At 36.3% G+C, this 20089-nt stretch overlaps 1 protein-coding gene across 1 annotated transcript in view; it reads right to left on the bottom strand.

Moving 5' to 3' along the window:
• Positions 1–5744, bottom strand: part of Bmp5 (bone morphogenetic protein 5) — a 132442-nt gene extending 126698 nt beyond the window's left edge. Inside the window, exon 1 of the mRNA XM_021172253.2 lies at positions 4551–5744. Coding sequence (XP_021027912.1) covers positions 4551–5040 — 490 coding nt within the window. The 5' untranslated portion in view covers positions 5041–5744. The remainder of the gene's footprint in view (positions 1–4550) is intronic.
• Between the last annotated feature and the right edge of the window lie 14345 nt (positions 5745–20089).

Here is a 20089-nt window from a genome sequence, read left to right as displayed (position 1 = left end):
CCTGTGGGTGGGGGCTGTGACCAGCACACCATTACCTTTTCCTTCTCAACTACTGAGAAAACAGGAGGCCTTACCTAGACTCTCAAACTGGAACTAATTGATTTTCAACTAATCTAAGCCTTTACTTATAAAGAAAGTAGGACCAAAGGCAAATCACAGGAAGGGTGGGAGCGGTAAAGACCACATGCCAAGAGAGCCTGGGGCTCCAGAAACTAGAGAACTAAAAAGGGGAGAGTTAAGTGTTGGATCTGGGGAAGGGGAGAGGAAAGGGTGTGTAATTATAGACGGGAGAGAGTAAGGAGCCAGAGGCGGTGCTTGGAGCCTTTCCAGCTCTTTCTATCTATCCATCCCTTCCTAAGTCCACAGTAACTTGTCATTAGACTTTTGAAACTGACTATTTGCTATTTGGTAGGCGACCATTAAGATAGATAGATAGATAGATAGATAGATAGATAGATAGATAGATAGATAGATAGATAGATAGATAGATATACATACATATATATATATATATATATCTTATTAAACTATGTTTAAAATAATCTCCCTCTGGGCAGCTGCACCAGTCATTTGGCCATAAAGTAGCTTTAAGACCCATAATCTAGTTGTCTTGATTATAAATGAGAATGATCATTGATGAACAGGGAAATAGTTTCGTCCTTAGCAATAATTTTTTTTCTTTAGACAGAGAGAATAATTTAAAGAATGATTGCTGTTTGGCCCAATAGTGAGATCTCTTGTTTCGGACACAATCCATGGGTAGGTGCTACAGTGGTTTCCAATCGTCTTTTCTCTCAATCCATCATTTACATTAAAATCTTTTGTGCGTTTATGGATGTGTTTATATTACACCTGTTAATAACTCTGTTATAGAGGCTCCATGCCTTAGATTGCACCTTTATATGTTTATGTATAAGTTCCCCTCCACTGAGCACCTGAATCAGCCAAAAGCAGAAATGATATAAATGAGGACACAGCATTATATTTTCTCAATATCAGGACAGTTTCTTGATTTTCCTAAGGGAGCTTCAAGTTACTGTTCCCTGTACTTTTCCTTTCATATCTAACATGCTAAACATGTTGTAAATCATGAAAATCTTAAAAGTTACATCTATATGCTTTATGCTAACACATAAGTATATATTCTTAAAATATAAAAAGAATTGAAATCAATGCACCAATAAGCCAAAAACAACTAATAAACACAAATGTCAATTTTTGCTTTCAGAAAAAATATATGTAGGCAATAAATAACACAAGCTTCCCATTTTTATGGTTTGCTCTGAAATATTTAGTGTTGTATCATTTAATATCGTTAAATAATTCATCAAAGTGTTGTTTTCTAATTTTTAAATATCCCACAACTGTATCTTTATGTGAGTGGAATTGTACTAAAATATTAAAGGTGCACAATCTATTCGTTTGCTTAAGTACTTCATACATAAACCAAGTAAACATTTAGGAAAAGAGATATAAAAAGAAAAAAAACTACCAGAAAAATGATATTTTGTTCTTCAAATTCAACAAAAATTTGACTGATATTCAACGATTTGAGAGTAGGGGATTAGCTCGTAAGTCTCTTACTATAACAAAACAAAATATGATCGAACCATTTAGATTTGTTTCTGTTAAGTGAACAAGTTGCTAAAATAATTTAAAGGTAAAAATAATGAGTTCAGTTTGTATGTCGATGCTTACATAGCCCGAGTCCTGTTACTTACATTTCTTTTTTACCTTTTCCTAAATTATAATCTTTTTTCACTTTTAAACGTGAAACTAATTCACAAGAATATTTAAAACTAAATATTCTGTTGGCTACGATTCTGAATCTGGATTAAGTTAAATGAGTTACAGGTTGCAGATGCTGTCTACATACGGACACACCCCGGTGCCTTCCTCCAAACACGCCCTGCCACTGCTCACCGAACTCACTGGACTTGGTCTCCATGACATAGATGGTTTTTGAGATACTAAAAAAATAAATTGCTCTTGAGCTCCGTAACAGTGTGAAACACAGTTGCAGGCAGGATCTGCTGGTTACTGTTACATTAAAAGCATGGGAACGTTTGTTCAGTGTATAATGATACTACACATTTACCTAGCCAAGTGTGCTTTGATTTGTTGTGTGCATGGAAGAGGCACAGAGGTGAGGTAGACTAAGCAGTGATTGGCTGTAACGTTTGGTTATGTGAGTAGGCGTGGTCTAAGCGTGACAAAATTGTAGCTCAGCTTCACTTCAACACAACTACAAGAAACTCATCCAGGATGGATCAGAATTCATTTTCTAGTCATTTCTCATGAGACGTTTAGTTAGGGATTACTAATAAGGAAGAAAAAAAAACATATGACTTGTTATTGAACATCACTAAGCACCTATTTGAGCAGGATCAAAATGAGTAAAGTTTCTAAATTTTAAATCTAATGTTATTTCCCTAGAATAAAATAAATAATTCTATGTTGATATAAATATGATCTTGTACACAGCTGTGCCGTCATATCATGGCTAACACAAGAAAAATGTCAGTAATTTAAATGAAAAAAAATATTACTTAATGGTAAAACAGGGTTCTAGAAATCATTGAATAAATTCTTTTCTGTTTCTTTTCTTATTTTATCTGTATTTATAGAAAATAATGGCATACAAGTTCAAGAAACTAGTAATTTTTTAAAATAAGAACCCCTGTTGCAAATGAGCAAAAGATTCAGTTTAATGGAATATATTATTAAGACAGATAAATGTCTGAGTATTATTTCTTAATCACAACTTCTCTTTTGTCACATTTTAGATGACATAAACTTCATAAGTAAAGTTGGTCTAATCTTTTAGATTTGGTTCTCTAACGTGAACAAATCACTAAGCTAATTTAAAGGTGAGCCAACGGACTTAGCTTTCTATTTAGACGCTCATGTGGTCCAAGTCCATGTAAGATGTTTACATCTAAATATAGTGATTTTTGTGCTTTGCATTTAGCTATGCTGAACGAAAGCTGTTCTCCTGACATTCATGTGCTTGACTGAAAAAGCTGCAGAGTAAAATGTACTGTGAGGAATATTCTCATGCCCCTAACACTAAGAAGAAACAATCAGACCAATTTAAAACTAAGTTTTATTTGAAAGCTCTCACAGAAGCCTGCTAATTATATATACAAAAGGAAATGTCATGCGGAAGACCTGCAGAGCACCTGACGTGCAGTAGACAATGACTTTCTAAAGCTGAGTGGTAAGAGTTTTGTCCCTGGTAACACAAAGCATATGATATAGTAAGCCCCTTCTCCCGTGTCCAGGGTTTCCAGAGAGTAAATGACCACAGCACATTAAGAAATATACATTACAAACCTGGCCACATGTCACCAAGACTGGTTGCTATCTGACTTCTCAAAAAGTATTTCCTTTGAGATACTATGCAAGAATATTTGTGCTAGGCATAGAGTAAAATATCTTGAAGTCAACCCAGACTGCATTTTCAACGAAAATTTTTAAAGGTTTTACTTTGTAAGGTTCTTGATTCTTTAAAGTTTACTAAATTAAAGTTGGTTAAATTTTTAAGTCTTAAAACTAAATCATGTTTAATGTTACTTTCCTTTAAACATCTAAAGATAGTCAAATCATCCTTACTTTATACTAAAGTATTTTAAGTTAAAACGGCCCTTGTAAAATCATTTTAAGTTGGTAAGCTATTTAATATTCTTGTGAGAGGGCATGCTGGGTAGTGATCTTCCATGTGAGATTGACAATGTTTAAAAATTACCATATAGCCCCAGTACTGAATGAAATATAATTTTAAGACTTATTTTCCATTATCTTTGTTGATATTTTTAGGAATTATCAACTAAAAATTTTTATCTCAAAGGAGAATTTGGTATAGATAAATACTATTAAATCAAGTTTTATATTTATCTTGCCTATGTCAAACATCAACTAGATATAATTACATTTTAATCATTAAACTTAAGGAATGTGAGACTGAAACTTCTTTTCTAAACTATTTTTTTCACTGAAGCCCCTTGATTTCTAATATTTAACAGCTCATTTGATCTTGGTTAATTTCATTTAGAGATTTTCCCCCCTAGGTGAGAACTTTTAAGTAGCATATAAATATGTATTCATATGCTCTTTAAATCACTAACAAAAAATTGGTTTGGAAAGTTAGTTTTATTTTCCCACACATATAAATAAACACTGGGTCCTTGCTTTTTTCTTTTCTTTCTTTCTTTTTTCCCCTTTTGCCCAAAGCACTGCTATCCTAATAATTTTCCCTTTTTACAGGATTGCCTTTTATGCACATCTTTAAATTAAATTTTAATAAGCTCTCAAAGGACCAAATTCTATCCAAATTGTGACTGTTTAATTTTAGTTTTCCATGTTAAAAATATGTGACTCTGTAGCATAAAACAAAATCGTATATCTACATAGAAAATGAAACAGAAGCTATGAAGGGGAATTTTATAGAATGAATATATAAACATGGCCACCTACCAAGAGGCTACTTTAACATTAGAAAAACTTCCTCTTTATACTAACACAGATGAACAAATAAACGAATAACATACCCAAGTTGACAAAGCTCATGACCATGTCAGCATCATTCAGAAAGTTGGTATCATGTAGGCTGGCAAGAGGTGGGCTCTGGGTAGTCAGAGGAGTCCTTGGAGGTAAGTGCAGACGATGCGCATACCCATTGGGAGAGGCTGGGTATCCCTTTCTTGTCTCTTTGGCCTCTCCAGCCAGGGACACCCTCAGCAAATACTCCGACTCCTCAGGGTTTTCTTCGCTAGCCATGGCATTGTAGAGATCCAGCATAAAGAGGGGGGCAGAAGATGCTTGTTTCCCTGGTGAAAAGGGCCTGGGTCTGTGAGGCAAACCCAAAATAGAGAGAATTTCCCTCTGTATTTCCCGTCTTTCATGGTTCCGTAGTCTTCTATAAATAAAACTGGAGTGAACGTGATTGTCTCCCAAGCCTCCTTTTGCATAACCCACTTGAACCCAGCCGCTCCAGAGGAAGCCCACAATACCCCTAAGTAAAAATACAGTCCAATGCATTTTTGTGCAAGAGCAAAAGTCGATATTTTTAATCCTTCTTGTCCACTTGGAAAAAAATAATAATCCAGGATCCTTGGAGGTATACTTCGCCAGTAGATGTAAAAACAAATTTACCTATTCTTCATGACAGTGATATTTCTGAACACAGCACCCTCAGTCCATTTTCTTCTCCTGCTTTAAATATTTTAGAACACGTCAAGAGTAGCTATTCCTAAGAAAGTTGAAATTCAGATTTCTAATTATCCACAGTTGTTAAGAACTTTTGAGGCGCTGATGTAGCAAAAGCTGGCTAAAATTATTTGATCAAATAACCTATGCATTCCTATGTGAATTTATGATAATCAGGCCTTTGGTATTTGAACTGACGAAAGCTGGTCTTCTGATAGACTGGAGCTCCCAAGTTCTCTTCACTTGCTCTGACTTCTTCCCAACGCTTGAACTCTTTCCAAAACAAATCCTGAGGTCTGAATCCCAGATCTACGCTGATCTGCACCTTGGTGTTGGAATTAGATTTGTCCGGCAGCCTAGTGATAACTTGAACATCTCTTGTATGGTCTTAGTGTAAAACAAGACCCAAGGTTACACTGTTCAAGTAAATGTGTTTCCCTGAATTTACTTGCAATCCTTCCTGTAAATCCATTCAATCTCTTCCCCCTTCTTACAGTTAATTCCACCTCCAGCAGGCACAAATATACCAGCCCTCTTCAAGGGAGATCTAAAGAGAAATGTAAGCACAACCCTGCTGGGAAAGAAGAGGCTTCTCCTTGTAATTTGAAACTGGTAAAGCAAAAAGAAGTTAACCCTTTTGCTACCAGAAAAGCCTCCATTTTCGCAATTTTATAGCCATGCATGTAACATACAACAGTGATCTATGGGGTGTACGAATTCCAGGGAGGATAAAAGCCAGTTTTCAAGTAACAGGCTGAAAATGTTGCCACCCAGCCATACAGAAATGTTTTAGGCTTTTTGGTGGAATGCATTTAATACACTTCTATATTAAGTCTCAGGTTGTAGCAAATTAACTTGGTATGACTCAGTGCCATACTTGAGATTATTTCTAGCTTTTGAAAGTCATTAAAATTTACTTCTTAAAAACTGAAAAGACAATTTTTAAAATTGGGATAAATTTATTGATTCTTAACGACAACTGACTATTTTAAAGTAAGAAAAAGTAGACAATGAATTATTAGAAAATATATTTGATTCCAAAGAAAGAGCAGTTGTAATTCAGGGATACGAATTAGATAGCTCCAACTTAATTATCTGTAGAAAAGATTTAAGCAGAAATAATATTTACTTCTGACTATATCAATAGCTGAAATAGAAATATCTTATTTATAGTATTATCTTCCTTAACTTTTACTCCATCACCACCGAAATGTAGTCATGCTTACTACAAGATATTTATTACCAAGTGCACTCAGTACTTTGATTTGTTTTAAGTTGTACAAATAAACACCAGTTTGTTTGCTAAAGATCAGGTACCCTGCGTGACTACACACAAATTGGAAGTGGAATTTCTGAACTTTGATGGGTAGAATAGAGAAAGTGTGCACCTTTCTAAAATGCCATACCTAATCTGAGGAAATGAGCGAAGTATGTGTTTATCCTTAATGGTTAATGCCTTTAAAATTTGGAAGTCTGCAATGTTTCTCTGCCTGCTATAATTTTCCTCTCAGGCACGCATTTAACCTTAGCGTTTACAGTGCTTTCATTGTCTGGGACAGCATTCCGATAGCAAGGTAAATTTATCCAGTGAATTCTAGAACTGTGGTGAAATTCTAATGTTTTATTTTTCTTTGCCGAGAGGTGTCTCATTCCTTGTTTAATTTCTTTTAACGTATTTCCTCTGAGTGAATGAAACAGTCATATTTCTCATGGTCTTCAGTTCATCAGTGCATGCAAGACACTGAGGGGACTTCCGACTCTGGAGGAATGCGTCATTTCTCTTGTACAGATCACTAGGAAAACTTGAGAGTGCAGTTGAATGTTTTCCCTCACTGAAAATTCTGCATCATTACAGGATGCCACTGCAGTCAGAACAGCAGCTCAGAGACTACACTCAGGGAGGGCATTGTTGTAAAAGAGATATCACAAGGAAGAGCAGCCATGAAGATTTTCAGTGACCAGATACCACTGCAATAAGCAGTAGTTTGAACTTCTAACATCCCTGAGAATTTTTTTTTTACTTAGCATCCAAACCAAACACCAAATTTTGGTCATCAGGACAGATTCAGATCAATTACTCTTTTGTGTTTATAAAATGTATCAGGTAGGCTATGGAAAACCTCTGTATCTTAAAATACATTTTGCATGCTGTGAATTTGCTTTATGTCTCAAGAGCACAGTGGGGTTACAGAGTAAAATCAGCTTCACTAAAGGTGGAAGCAGTTCTTATTACGTATGTATCTATTTTTTAACATACTTGAAAAATAAAAATAAAACCAACGTCATGTCTCAAAAACTGTTTTCCTGAACCATAATTTAAAATACCAATCAGTATAATTGTAATGTAATTGCTTACCCAGACGTATATAGCCTTCCATTGTATTGGCAATAAGTTGCTAGCAGGCTTGGTCAGATTTTAGTATCTACTCTACCCCTAATACAGACTAGATTTAGCCCACATTGATTTTTCAAATGATTGATGAGGAGAAAAAAAATAAGAAAAAAAAATCCTAAGACTAAACAGGAAATGCTACTATATGAAAAGTTAGAATTGCTTTCAATTAAGAGTAAATTACTTTACCACATCTCAATTCCTGGACAGATTTCTACCTAAGTGTTTGAGAGCAACTTGAAAGATAGGGTAGATTTTGTACCTACAAATTAGGGGGGAGGGGGGGAAAGCACACTTCTGAGTATGTATTATACAAGGGATTGAACACGCTGCAGAGTCACACACCAGAAAGAAGAGGCAAGGCTAGAAGAAAAACCTGGCTCATCACGGGAATTATTCTTAAAGATCACCAAGAGGCACTTCCACAAAACCCTCGCCTTTCCTTATTGCTTTGGAACAAGTTCCACAGCTCGCTTTTCTTTTAAAGTTTCTTTTCTCGTTGAAATCTGATGCCTTTCTCTCTTGGATCTGTTATGCAACCATACCCAATATACCAATTTCAGCTTTCCCAGATTTTCAAAAGAAGAAACTGTTTCAATAGATAGTTGACGCTTTTGTAACTCTTTTTTTTTTTTTTTTTTTTTGTATAGAACTTCCTTCTTGTCCCTCTTGAGCTTTGGTTATTGCTGGGTTTTGATGTAGAAATAAAGTATCTGGAAGAGATAAAGTCGGTAGGTATCCATGAGACCATTTAGGTGGCTGGAGGTGCTGGCTGCAAAGAGAATTCTGGAAAGGCATCTACAGTGTCAGCTGTGTCCAGAGGAAGGCAAAGCAATACTGCAAAACTGTTTTCTGACAGATTGTTTGTTTTGGTTGGTTGGTTGGTTGGTTGGTTGGTTGGTTGGTTTGGTTTGGTTTGGTTTGGTTTGGTTTCTTACAGTGACCTCAAAGGCACTATAGTCATGGGTGGCCTACATTTTATCTGATCATCAGCTACTAAATGAAATCTAGGAAACTGATAATAAAGATACTAGATATTAACAAGCTTTTGAGATGTTTGTTATTATTCAATAACCAGGACAGGACTATATCAACAGGATTTCTCAATATGCTCTATATTCATGTTCATAAGATTGTTTTATATGAGTTCAAGAGAGTAGATATTAATTATAATAGTTATTTCTTGAGAGAATAAACCAACAATTAGCCATTAAAGAGTAGACACTCTTAGTAGATCATCAGTCTCATGATTCCATAAGTACTAGATTCCAAACCTGTCAGATAATTGCCATGACTCAGAAAGAAAAAAAAACTGTGTAATGAGTTACATTCGTTCTTCAAACCCTTGGTTATATTATTACAGTGAAATTCTATTAAATTAAAGTTGGTAACCCTGATAGAGTTGGTTAATATCTGTTCCTGTCAACAAATACCTCGTTCTTTTGAATGACAATGGTTTGTTTCATTTGTGTAATGGTTAATCTCGTTGTCAACTTGACAGAATCTGGGAGCGAAGAGTTTTGCTTCTCTGTGAGTCTGGATTGCTAACTGAAAGGGATGGAACGATCCCAGAGTGAGCAATACCTTTGATTGGCACTCTAGCTATTAAGTTCTGTTTCTTGTGCTTGACCTCTTTTCCTTTTTGGTGTGTGGATCTACTCCACAGCTGCTGCTGCTGCTGTTGTTACCATCCTTCCTGGCACCAGAACCCAGTTCTTTGGTCTTTCAATATGAACTGAAGGCCTGCAGCCACCTGGGAATCCTGGAACCTATTGTATCTAATGGAAACTGCCGACCAATCCATATCATAGACTGAGTAGGCACTGAGTTATCCATCTCACCAGAACAGAGGCAGCCGTTGTTCAATACCCCACCCGCATCGCATAATCACATCTAGTTAATACCTTTTTGCAATAAATGTTCATCCCACCAGTACTGTTCCTGTACACAACTCTGATTAGTACAATGTTTTGCCCCAGTGCTGTTATTATGGCCTGTATTGCAATGCAGGAGGCTGAAAATGACCACAGTTTGTTAATTAGATTTTAGCAATAATGGAAATTGCTTGCAAAGTCTCAGCAGAGTGGAGATGCATTGAAGACACACAGATAAAGTGGAGCATGGAGAAAAGCATCAAACGAGGTGTGTGAGTAAGGGCGAAGTCACCATTCTTAAACCCACACCTTACACTATGAAGATGGCTGACTCTAAAGATAAATGGAACAATTCAAAATTTGTAGAAATGTTACAGTTCAATGACAGGCATGGTTGCCAATTTACCCTAGTAATTCCCATTAACAGCAAGATAACCCTCAGAAGAAAATAAAATTTATAAGCATCACAATTGATAGTCAAAATGATCCAATTTGAAGAAAATTTTAAAATTGCATAAAGCAAAATTTCTTTAAATGCATAGTATTTAATTTCGTAGTACCTTTTGTTATAGTGAATAGAAAATATTTCACTGTGGTCTTGACAGATGGCTCAGTGGTTAAGAGCACACACTGCTCTTGCAGAGAACCTGGGTTTAGTTTCTCAACATTCGTGTGGTAGCTGGACCCCATCAGGGAATCCAGTTCCTCCTTCTGGCTTCTGCAGGCACCAGGAGCACACACGGTGCACTTACACACATTCAGGCAAAACACTCTTACACATAAAAATGAATAAACCCTAAAAGGACTTTATAGAATTCTCCTTAGAAGCTTTAGGATAAATACAGAGGCTAAGAAAGTACCCTCAAATATGTCATAGAATGTGTCCAATTTTTTAAATCATATATGTACATACATATATACATATACAAACATACATACACTTATGTACATACACGTCACCCAAAAATCCTCTGAAAATTAAGAGAGTATGGGCTTTGCTTTGTAATGTATAATATCCTTAGGAAATATATTAATGTGTAATATGTATAAAAACTAACATTTGAACTGTATCATATAAAAATCCCTCTGGTAAGGTTGAATATAAGAATTAGCACTTGTAGACAAGGATGTAGATTAAGAAATGCTAATAATGAGTTGTGCAAAGACCAAGGAAGTCACAATTCTTGATATGGAGTCAAACATTAATACCTTTAAATGGTTAGTATGTCATCAGAGTTGAAAACTCCCAAGAGATATTCTGAGACAAATATACAGGATTGTACATTAAAAGGAGTATGTTCCAGAGTCATGATAAAAGTTTCTAAATAAGAGTCAGATTTTTTTAATTGTTCATTGATTGTTAATAGATTCTTAATAAATGTTTATTTTAAGTAAATACACAATGTTTGTTCCAGGAAATCATTTACATCATCCATATACTGAATACTAGCTTATTCTAGGTCTGTTGTAAAAATAAATATTCTATGCTTTTTCTACAGGTCAGTTGCTTCTAAAAAGATTTGCTCAGATACTGAAACTTAAATTCAGAGTCAAAAATACAGCTTCCTATGAAAAGTCTGTACTAAGGCATAATATAGATATGAATCGATCTTTTTCATAAGATCGATTCTTTACTACACATTTTTTTTATTGGTTTGTAGTTCTTTCTTGAGCTATCCTGTACATCATAAGGCCTCCTCCATTATATTACACAATTCATTTGGACAACAGTCATCTGACCTCACCAAAGTAACCCTCATGCCTGTACTGGATATGCCCAGTTTTGGAGGGTTCAGACTCCTGGTGTTTGGAGAGCCTGTTTCTGACACAGTGTGCGAAGTTTCTTCTCCATTTTCCACTCACATTGGATCTCTTCCCCATCTTTACTTTCAAGTTACTTTCTATATTTAAATCCTATTATTTCTCTTCTTATGCTTTTCATTTTCTCTCGTTTTGATCTGTTGCTCCGTTTACAATAAACTTTATCTCTGTGCCCCTAATTTTAAAAGCCTTATCAGCCCACCCCAATCCTGCTCCCTGCTCTTTCTTATCTAGAACTCTCTCTCAAGTGTCACTGTTTTCTTTATCTCTCACCTGTCACCAGTCTTCCCAGAGAGCGGGATTCCACTCTCCGCCTTCTTTCTTCTTCCTTCCAGAATTGTTGAATGGGTTTATCTTCTACAGCTCCACATTCCTCAGCACCACACTGATGTTACTAAGGTGCAATCTGATAGATTTACCCCAAACTTTACTTTTAAGATGCTTCTCTGCAAATGGATAGAAATACTGGTGACTGGTTTTAGCATAATCCTTTAGAAAAACAACTGTCAAAATTATAACAATTATAAAAATAATAACATCATAACAATAAAAAATAGTAAAACTCAGGTAAATAACTCAAATTATCAATTATAACTGAAGTTTTGGCCAATGTCAGACTATACTTGGAATAAAGAATAATTATCACTGGACTAAAGTATAGCATCTTTCTTTCAATGTGTTTAATCCTAATTTGTGACACATTTGTGTCAATACAGGATTCTAATTAAAAATACAATATAATTTCCTATTATATTGGAACATCAATGCCTTTTATATTTTTTAATATCTTTCTAGAAAGCTTTTCTAGGATAATATTTATTAATAATATGTTACCTTCCAGCCATTTTTAGGGAAACAACGTTAAGTTACGTTGTTTATAGTTTCTACTGTCATTCTGGAATTTTTCATATGGAAATACGCTACTTATTTGCACATAGTTTTTTGTTGTTGGCATTTACCATTATATGCTGGATATCAAACAGATAATTGTATTACTATCAGCAAAGCTCACATATGAATTGATAGAATTAAACCAACTGGGACCAGGGCTATGGTTTCATAATTACGTACAAGTGAATTTTCATAAACAAAACTATTTGTGATCCATATTAACCAACAGGCTTGAGCAAACTTTTAAATATGCTTTTTAAGTCTGTGAGAAAGACTTCCTTAAACAAAGATTCATGTGAAAATGTTTAATGAACAGACAGGAACAAACGGCAGCTGAACCAATCAGTCCTGCTTTAGTACTCCTCCAGGTAGCTGGGAACATCGTCAGCGCCCTCAGCTTTCTTCAGTCAGAATCTTCTGATGTCAACGGTATTTGGCTCCACAGTTGTGAGTATAAGACCGTATTAACATAACTCCCTCGCCAAAATGACGTGCAGATCATTCACATGCACTGATATCAGAATCATTTAGACGAATCAAACCAGTAACTACAGAACATGATCTCCAAACTCATCGTCTATAATATGGACGCGATTGTCTTTACAGCTAACCAAATGCTGCCAAAGTAACTGTCTTTTTTTTTTTTTAAAGATTTATTTATTTAGTTTATGTTTATGAGTCCAGTGTAGCTGTCTTCAGACACGCCAGAAGGTGGCAACAGATCCCATTACAGATGGTTGGGAGCCACCATGTGGTTGCTGGGAATTGAAATCAGGTCCTCTGGAAGAGCAGTCAGTGCTCTTAACCACTGAGCCATCTCTCCAGCCCAGTAACTATCATTTTTATCATTTTGTGCTTAAAGAATGTCATAAAATTCTTTGGTTCTTTTACTTATTTTTCCATGCCCATGAGTTGTAGGTATAGTGTTTAACAAAGAATCTGCTTGATGTTTACAATCAGGAAAATAAATTGACATCTTACTCTCCGAATGATGTTGGAAGTACGCAACCAGAAGGTAAGTAGAAACAGTAATTTAACTGAATCAGTTTCTTCACGGATAAAAGGAGAGAAAATTTTCTAATTGTGAAGTATTGAATGCATTAAATAAGAGGATGTATGGGAATATGTTTCATACGTGTCAGTGCTTAATAGCTTATCTTCAGGAGTACAGTGGCTCAGTAAAATTGAGATTCTTTTTTATTTTGTTATTGGCTCTCCTACACTAACACACTAAGAGATGGTGTTTATATTCTTTATTCAGTTAATCGGGTAATCAGAGAAAGAGAATATACCAGTCTCTGAAATAACGTTGTCATGTCTGTGGATATCAAAAGACTGGAATTTTGTTGTGTTATCTTTCTGCACAATCGGCTCACGTTTTTGAAAGACATACAGCCATTCACGAAGTTCTCTCACAAGCTTCTCAGTGTATCTTAAATCTGGTCTACCTGAACCCTAGCACTGTGGCAAAGGCAAAGGGAGAAAATAATTTTTAAAAACTTATCTGATTGATCTATTGCTCATGAGTTGTTTAATTTAAAGTGTGCACTTGTCCTGACATTCTCCATTCTTGTTGATGGATATAGTCAGCTTAGGAACACTGTGAGCATTTTCTTGGCTTTGAGTCAATTTGGCATTATACAACCAGCTCTGGGCTGGGAAAGGGGGCATGCAATGCACAGAGCGAGCTGACAGCAAGGGTGTGAGAGCTGCCAGTGGGGACATGTACTCAACTCTCTCTGAGCCACAGAACTGATTCAAATACTAGATTTGCTTCCATCTATTTTGTTACCTGTGCTGAAAGATCACTTAACACCTCTGCCCGTTACCTTGTCTTAAAGCATTGGTTATTAATAATATGTTTAGAAGGTTATTGTGATTCTCAATAACATGGTATGAAAATATTCTTTTATAACTACAGGGCAATCATAACTGCATTTGATTTTCATACCTTCACTGAAATTACAAAGAATATTTAGCGTGCTACTATACATTTAGAATAAACAAAACTATTAGTGACATGGAAATATAATATGCAACATTTCCCAATCAAAATTTGCCATGAAGTGATTTATTTAAGTAGCTGGTAACTGTCATGAGAAACATATTCTAAGGCTAGTCCTCCACAAGAATATTTTAAGGGAGAATCAATCTGTCTTAAAATAATTGGAGAGACAAAATAATATGGTAGTTAAGAAGTATACTCTGAGTAAAGAAAGAATGTAAATGCTGGTCCTGCATTTCATACTTTTGCAATCAAATATTGTCAGCATTTCTTGCTCTTTAGCTAAAGATAATGATATCTGATATATCCGATCATATGGGATTTTATGACGATCAAATGAAGTGATAAGTGTAAGAAGATTTTTAGCTGGGAGTGAGTGTAGAAAAGGGAAAACAAAATATTTAGCCCAGGAATTGGCCCTGGTTAAATAAGAATGCCAGGTTCCATTAGATTTCACACCCACCTATGGAATTCTTGAAGTATTATTACATGATCACATCCAGAAGCCTTGTGTTTAAAAGAAAAGAGAAAAGAGCTCCTATCTATAGCTAACTAATCAGCCAAAAACATTTATCTCAAGAACATTTCTTCCGCCGCCATGACCCATGACAACACTATCCAGGGTTTACCAAATACACTGAAGGAGGAGCTATCACAGAATATGTCATCCCCTTCAGCTGAAAAGATGATCTCACCTTTTTTTTAATTAAATAAATTCTTTATGAAATACTACATATAGGCAAGTGGATCTAGCATGAGTCCAGTGTATAGAGTCAATTCATGACTTGGAATTTTCCTTTCTATCACTGACAAACCAAAGACTCTTTGTCACTTGGGCTCTTTCCTCTGAGAGGCAAGGAGTAGAAGGAAGATAAGATTAAAGCTCGCCTACCCTGTGCTGTCTTAGAAATGCTGGTTATGTTCTGTGACTAAAGGACTTGAAAATAAAAATATCACTCAAAAAATCTTTGTCACCAGTACATATAACTAAAAAATTAATGCATTTGATTCTTTTTCACAAAATTGAATATTTGAAAATCACCTTGACCCAGAAACTTAAAATAGCTATCAGTCTAGCACATGGTAACCGTACTTAAGGTTTGTTTAAAGTTGAAAATGCTGCATAGAGTTCAGTGATTACACTGCCTGGTATTTTCAAATACAACTATTTCGTCCCATTTACGTATAGCGGAGAGAAGTAGGTAAACTTCACAAGTTCAGAATTGCAAGCACGATAACCAGGATCACTGGCTTTTCCTCATGTCCGTGAGACTGGAAAGTCCTTGGGTGTTTGGACAAATTCAAACCTGAAATCCATGTACTGCTTTCAGACTATGGTGCCAAGCCTTACTTAAGATGGTGACAATCCACAGCACTGTTGCAAGACTCTGACAAACACTGACAGGCTCTGACTATTAACGCTTGCAAAACGAAGTTTGCCTCAGGTAAACATTGCCTCAGTATTTGTCTAAGATTTTGGAACAAATTTAGAAACCGGGATAGACTCATTTGTTGGAGTTATTTCCTTCGGTTGTTTTCATTATAATACTAAGATCTTTTTTTAAAATATGTTTACTACAAAAGAAGTAACCCATTTCTGCCACTAAGGGCTTTTGTTGTCCTGTTATGTCTAGAGAGGTCACAGTTACCCTGTTGTAGAAATTTTTCATTTTTAATTATTTTTATGTACATACATGTGTATAGTGAGCATGTCTACTAGAGAGTCTACAGTAGTAGCTTTACATAGAGGTTTTTCTAAATATCTTTGGTGTTGCCTCTCCAGTGAAGTTTCATAGACACGCACCCCCAATATTACAGGCTATTGCAGTTGTTTATGGTTACCCCCCAGAAGTTGACAGTAATATCCTACTGCAGAAGATACCACAAATTTAAGTCATAGAATATAAGGAGATCACTCAGCAACTATCCAAACTGGCTAGCTTTCATAAGACATTATGCAGGCTACTGGAGAAGAAAAATAAGCATCAAACACACCTGGCTGTGAACTCTACAAGGTACAATAATGACGGGCCTGGCTAGACTTGTCCACTGATGTAACCGTAGTTCCAGTTTCATAACCACTCTCTGATTGGGTATCTCTCATGCTACATAAGATGAAACCCATACCAGTCACTATTACAGGACCAAAGCCCATGGCTAAACAGGTTATAGGCTCTAAGAGAGAACAGACAACTATTACACTGCTAAATGAACATAGTCCTAAACTGACTTCTAATGACACCTTGTTATAACCATGGCTCTCTCAACCCTCACCTGATGAGCTCCTGTTTGCAGTAGATGATGATTTCCAAAGGGATCCACACTGGACCACGTGCAGGTGCTGCAGAATGCTTAGCCCTAATGGAACAGATATCCATATGCCTTCCTCCCAAGACTGGAGCATCGCTGCAAAAAAAAAAAAAAGAGGGCAGAAAGAGTGTACAAGCCAGAAACAGCAGCTGACTACAAAGAAACGATGTTCTCAGAGAACAGCAAGACAGCTGCACGTGCAAAATCACATTGATTGTGACAACACATGTAAGGCCAGTGGGAATTCAAACAAGCTAGACCAAATCCAAGCATGGAAAGTGATGTGAATACAAACTCCTACCCCTACTTGAGGAAACTGTTACAGCTGGAAGAGGGGAACCTCCTTTCTCTCTAACAATGTAGCCAGTGGCAAGTCAGCTATATTCCAGTGGAACATCCAAGAATATTTGGGCAACACACATTTGTATTGATGGGGGGTAGGAAGAAGAGCACAACGTTGGGTGGGTATGGAGAGAGGGTGGACCTGGAAAGAGTTGGGGGAGGAGAAAGAATACAATCAAAACATTTGTGAAACTTCCAAAGAATTAATAACAATATCTTCTTTCTTCCTTTCTTTCTTTCTTTCTCTCTTTCTTTCTTTCTTTTGTTTGTTTTTGTTATTGTTTTTTTGTTTGTTTGTTTTTCGAGACAAGGTTTCTCTGTATAGCCCTGGCTGTCCTGGAATTCACTTTGTAGACCAGGCTGGCCTCGAACTCAGAAATCTACCTGCCTCTGCCTCCTGAGTGCTGGGATTAAAGGCGTGTGCCACCATGCCCGGCTACAATATTTTCTAAGAAGAATGTTTGTATGTGCTCTCCTTCCATGCTGTTGTTTGTGATTGTTTATTATTTGTTTCTTGGGAAAAAGAATTCTAAAGTGAGCATGATAGTGGAAAGCCACTGTCTGACATGAACACAGAGTCTGTATTGCTCCCGTCATTTATTAATCTTACACGAAAACAAATTACTGCTCGCCTACTGTTACAATGAACCAATTTCTATCGAAGACTGACTAGAAGCCCAGAAAGATAAATAACAGCAAACTTCGTAGAAAGTGTAAAGCCTGCACGTTGACTGGATAATGGTTTGTAAAATGTCTCTCTATCGATCAATCTACCCATCTCTCTCAGCCTCCTTCCGTGTGTGGTCTCTGTCTTTGTGCTGTACAGAAGACTTCAAATAGTTCAATGCAAAAAGTCTCTAAAACTGTTCTTGTGAAAAGCACTTCTGCTCAGTTATAATTATCGTTTGGTATATGTCATAGCGATGAAACTGCTTACAGTTTCTTTTAAAAGCGCATTAGAGGCAGAACCCTTGATAATTTCACCTCTAGAGAAATGGGCTTACACAGAAACCCAGGAGGACACTGCCACCTTTTGGCCGTATGATTGAAAGTTACCACTGCCTTTCCGAATGAAAGTGTTTAGACAATCCACTTTTACAAATTATAATCTTATCATTGATCATAGTCCTATCACTGATCATAATCCTATCGTTGATAGTTTGGAAATATATACCTTGAAATTTTGTTTCTCCATTATACTACTTGTTTTAAATATTAGAGTTCGCATTTTGCTAGGTTCATCTAAAACCTTTTTAATTTAATGCATGAGAACTGTTACTCTTGTTTATTAAGCTTTATAAAAAGATGGCTAGCCTAGTAATGAAAATCACAGAGACACGTTCACATCCCAGAACGCACCCAGGAGCCGTCTGTGCCACTTCTCATTGCGCATCCTGCCCACCCTCGCAGGGCAAAGTTGCAGCACCACACTCAAGATCACCAAGGCACAGACTGCATTTCTTACAACTTTTCAGGCCATAGATGTTCCGTGTATGCACCTATAGAATAAAAATGACACAGGAGGTGTCTCAGCATGTCTAGAGGCTACGAGGTGAGTGAAAAGGAAAAAGGGCTAAGAAACTGACATGAATTTTCATTTTGAACAGTGATTTTGAAATCAGTGAGTTATTTCAAATGATGATGAAGTATCTTGTCTACATTTATTCTTCGCCCTTCATTCTTCTTAACATTTCACCATTTTTCCTTCTTTCCAACATCCCAATATAAAATCTCAGTCATGATAACCTTAAGCTCATGACTTTAACTACTGTTGAAATTTAGTCGTCAGTAATTAATTTTAGTTGTAGCTTCTTTTGCAACTCCATATACTCAGAATATCATTACTTTTTGGATATTTAACATGATATCAACCAACAGCACCTTCATCTCCATATGTAAAATGGGAAGTACGTTAGCTTCCTGTAGTAATGCACATAGTACACAGTACATGCAGCATTAAGTACTTGGAGTTGATGATGTCATTCTTGGCTTCAGTGGTGTGACATGCTTCCCACTCTTAGAAAAATGATATTGTCTAACTTTTAAAGAAGACAACATAACTATTTACTGTATGTGGTGAGCTCAAGCCTAAATTTCTGTTGGTCTTCCTAAGAAACTTCAGGTCCTCAGAGCAGAACGGTGAAAGAGTTGTAGCTAAGCAGCACTCTTGTCCACGTTTTCTCTCTTTACTTTCCTTTTGAGCCCGTGGAGCAACAAAGCAGAAACCTATGCATACATTATTTCCACTAGCATTTTTCAAAACTGAAATGCCTAGATATGTAAGAAAGAAACCATGTCACGGAAACCAAGACGGAAGCAAGTGGAAGCGTGGATTAATAACAAACAGATCAGAAAGCTCACCAGCTGGGCTTGGAGTGGAGGTAATATTTTAGCAGGATCAAGATAAGGCCAAATAATTGTATTTTTTTCTACTATTCCCCCATTTAAACTTTGGTACTGATTTAGAATTGGACTAGCTCATCCCCCATGTGCAGCAAGCAAAGATTAACAATACAGTATAAGATTGCTTGTGGACGTGGGAAAGTTCTTCCGGCAGCTCTTGGGAAACACAATGGACTATTATTCTTACATGCTTAGCCCTTTCAAGGCCTCTCATGACTCCAGGGGCTGCAACTTGGATGCGCGTCTTTCAATGCCCTGATGCTACCTGTATTTCTTACATCTGCCTCTTACAATCAAAGAGCACCTTCGGATCAGGGGATTCGCTTTCCTATCACTGAAACTTCAGTGCTAGACAAACAAGTATAGCTAGTCTAAAAATGTTTGTGACTGATTTAACTAGTGGGAATCATTCAACTAAATGTTGGCTATTCAATATCTTAGGGGAGTGCCTTGAAGGCTGTGAAAACATCTGAAAATATATTGCCATTTATTCCAATTGTAATTTAAATATATTATAATTTCTAAAAGTTAGACCATGTGTTTAACCTTTACGCTCAAGGAGATAAAAATATAGCATTCTTCTAAAACTTCGTACCTCGTTCCCAATCTCCATTATCAAATTTCAGGCAACTCTACTGAAATTAACAAGGTTTCTTTCTTCTAGTATTTCTTTCCACAGAGCATTTGTGTGCACCAAAATTCAAAATCAAATATAGCTGCTGGGATTTTGAGGGTTAGCTGCCTAAACGGCATTCCAGTTCACAAAGAAAAGGGATAAAGGATGAAGAGCAATTCAAGCAGAGTCTGAGAACGTTATCATTAAAGTGAAGAAGTGAACTTGAC

Source organism: Mus caroli, unplaced genomic scaffold (genome assembly GCF_978045245.1).
Source record: "Mus caroli unplaced genomic scaffold, Mus_caroli_1 scaffold_11, whole genome shotgun sequence".
Lineage (NCBI taxonomy): Eukaryota > Metazoa > Chordata > Mammalia > Rodentia > Muridae > Mus > Mus caroli.
The sequence above is the reverse complement of the archived record's forward strand: the minus strand, read 5'-3'. Positions and strand labels throughout refer to the sequence as shown.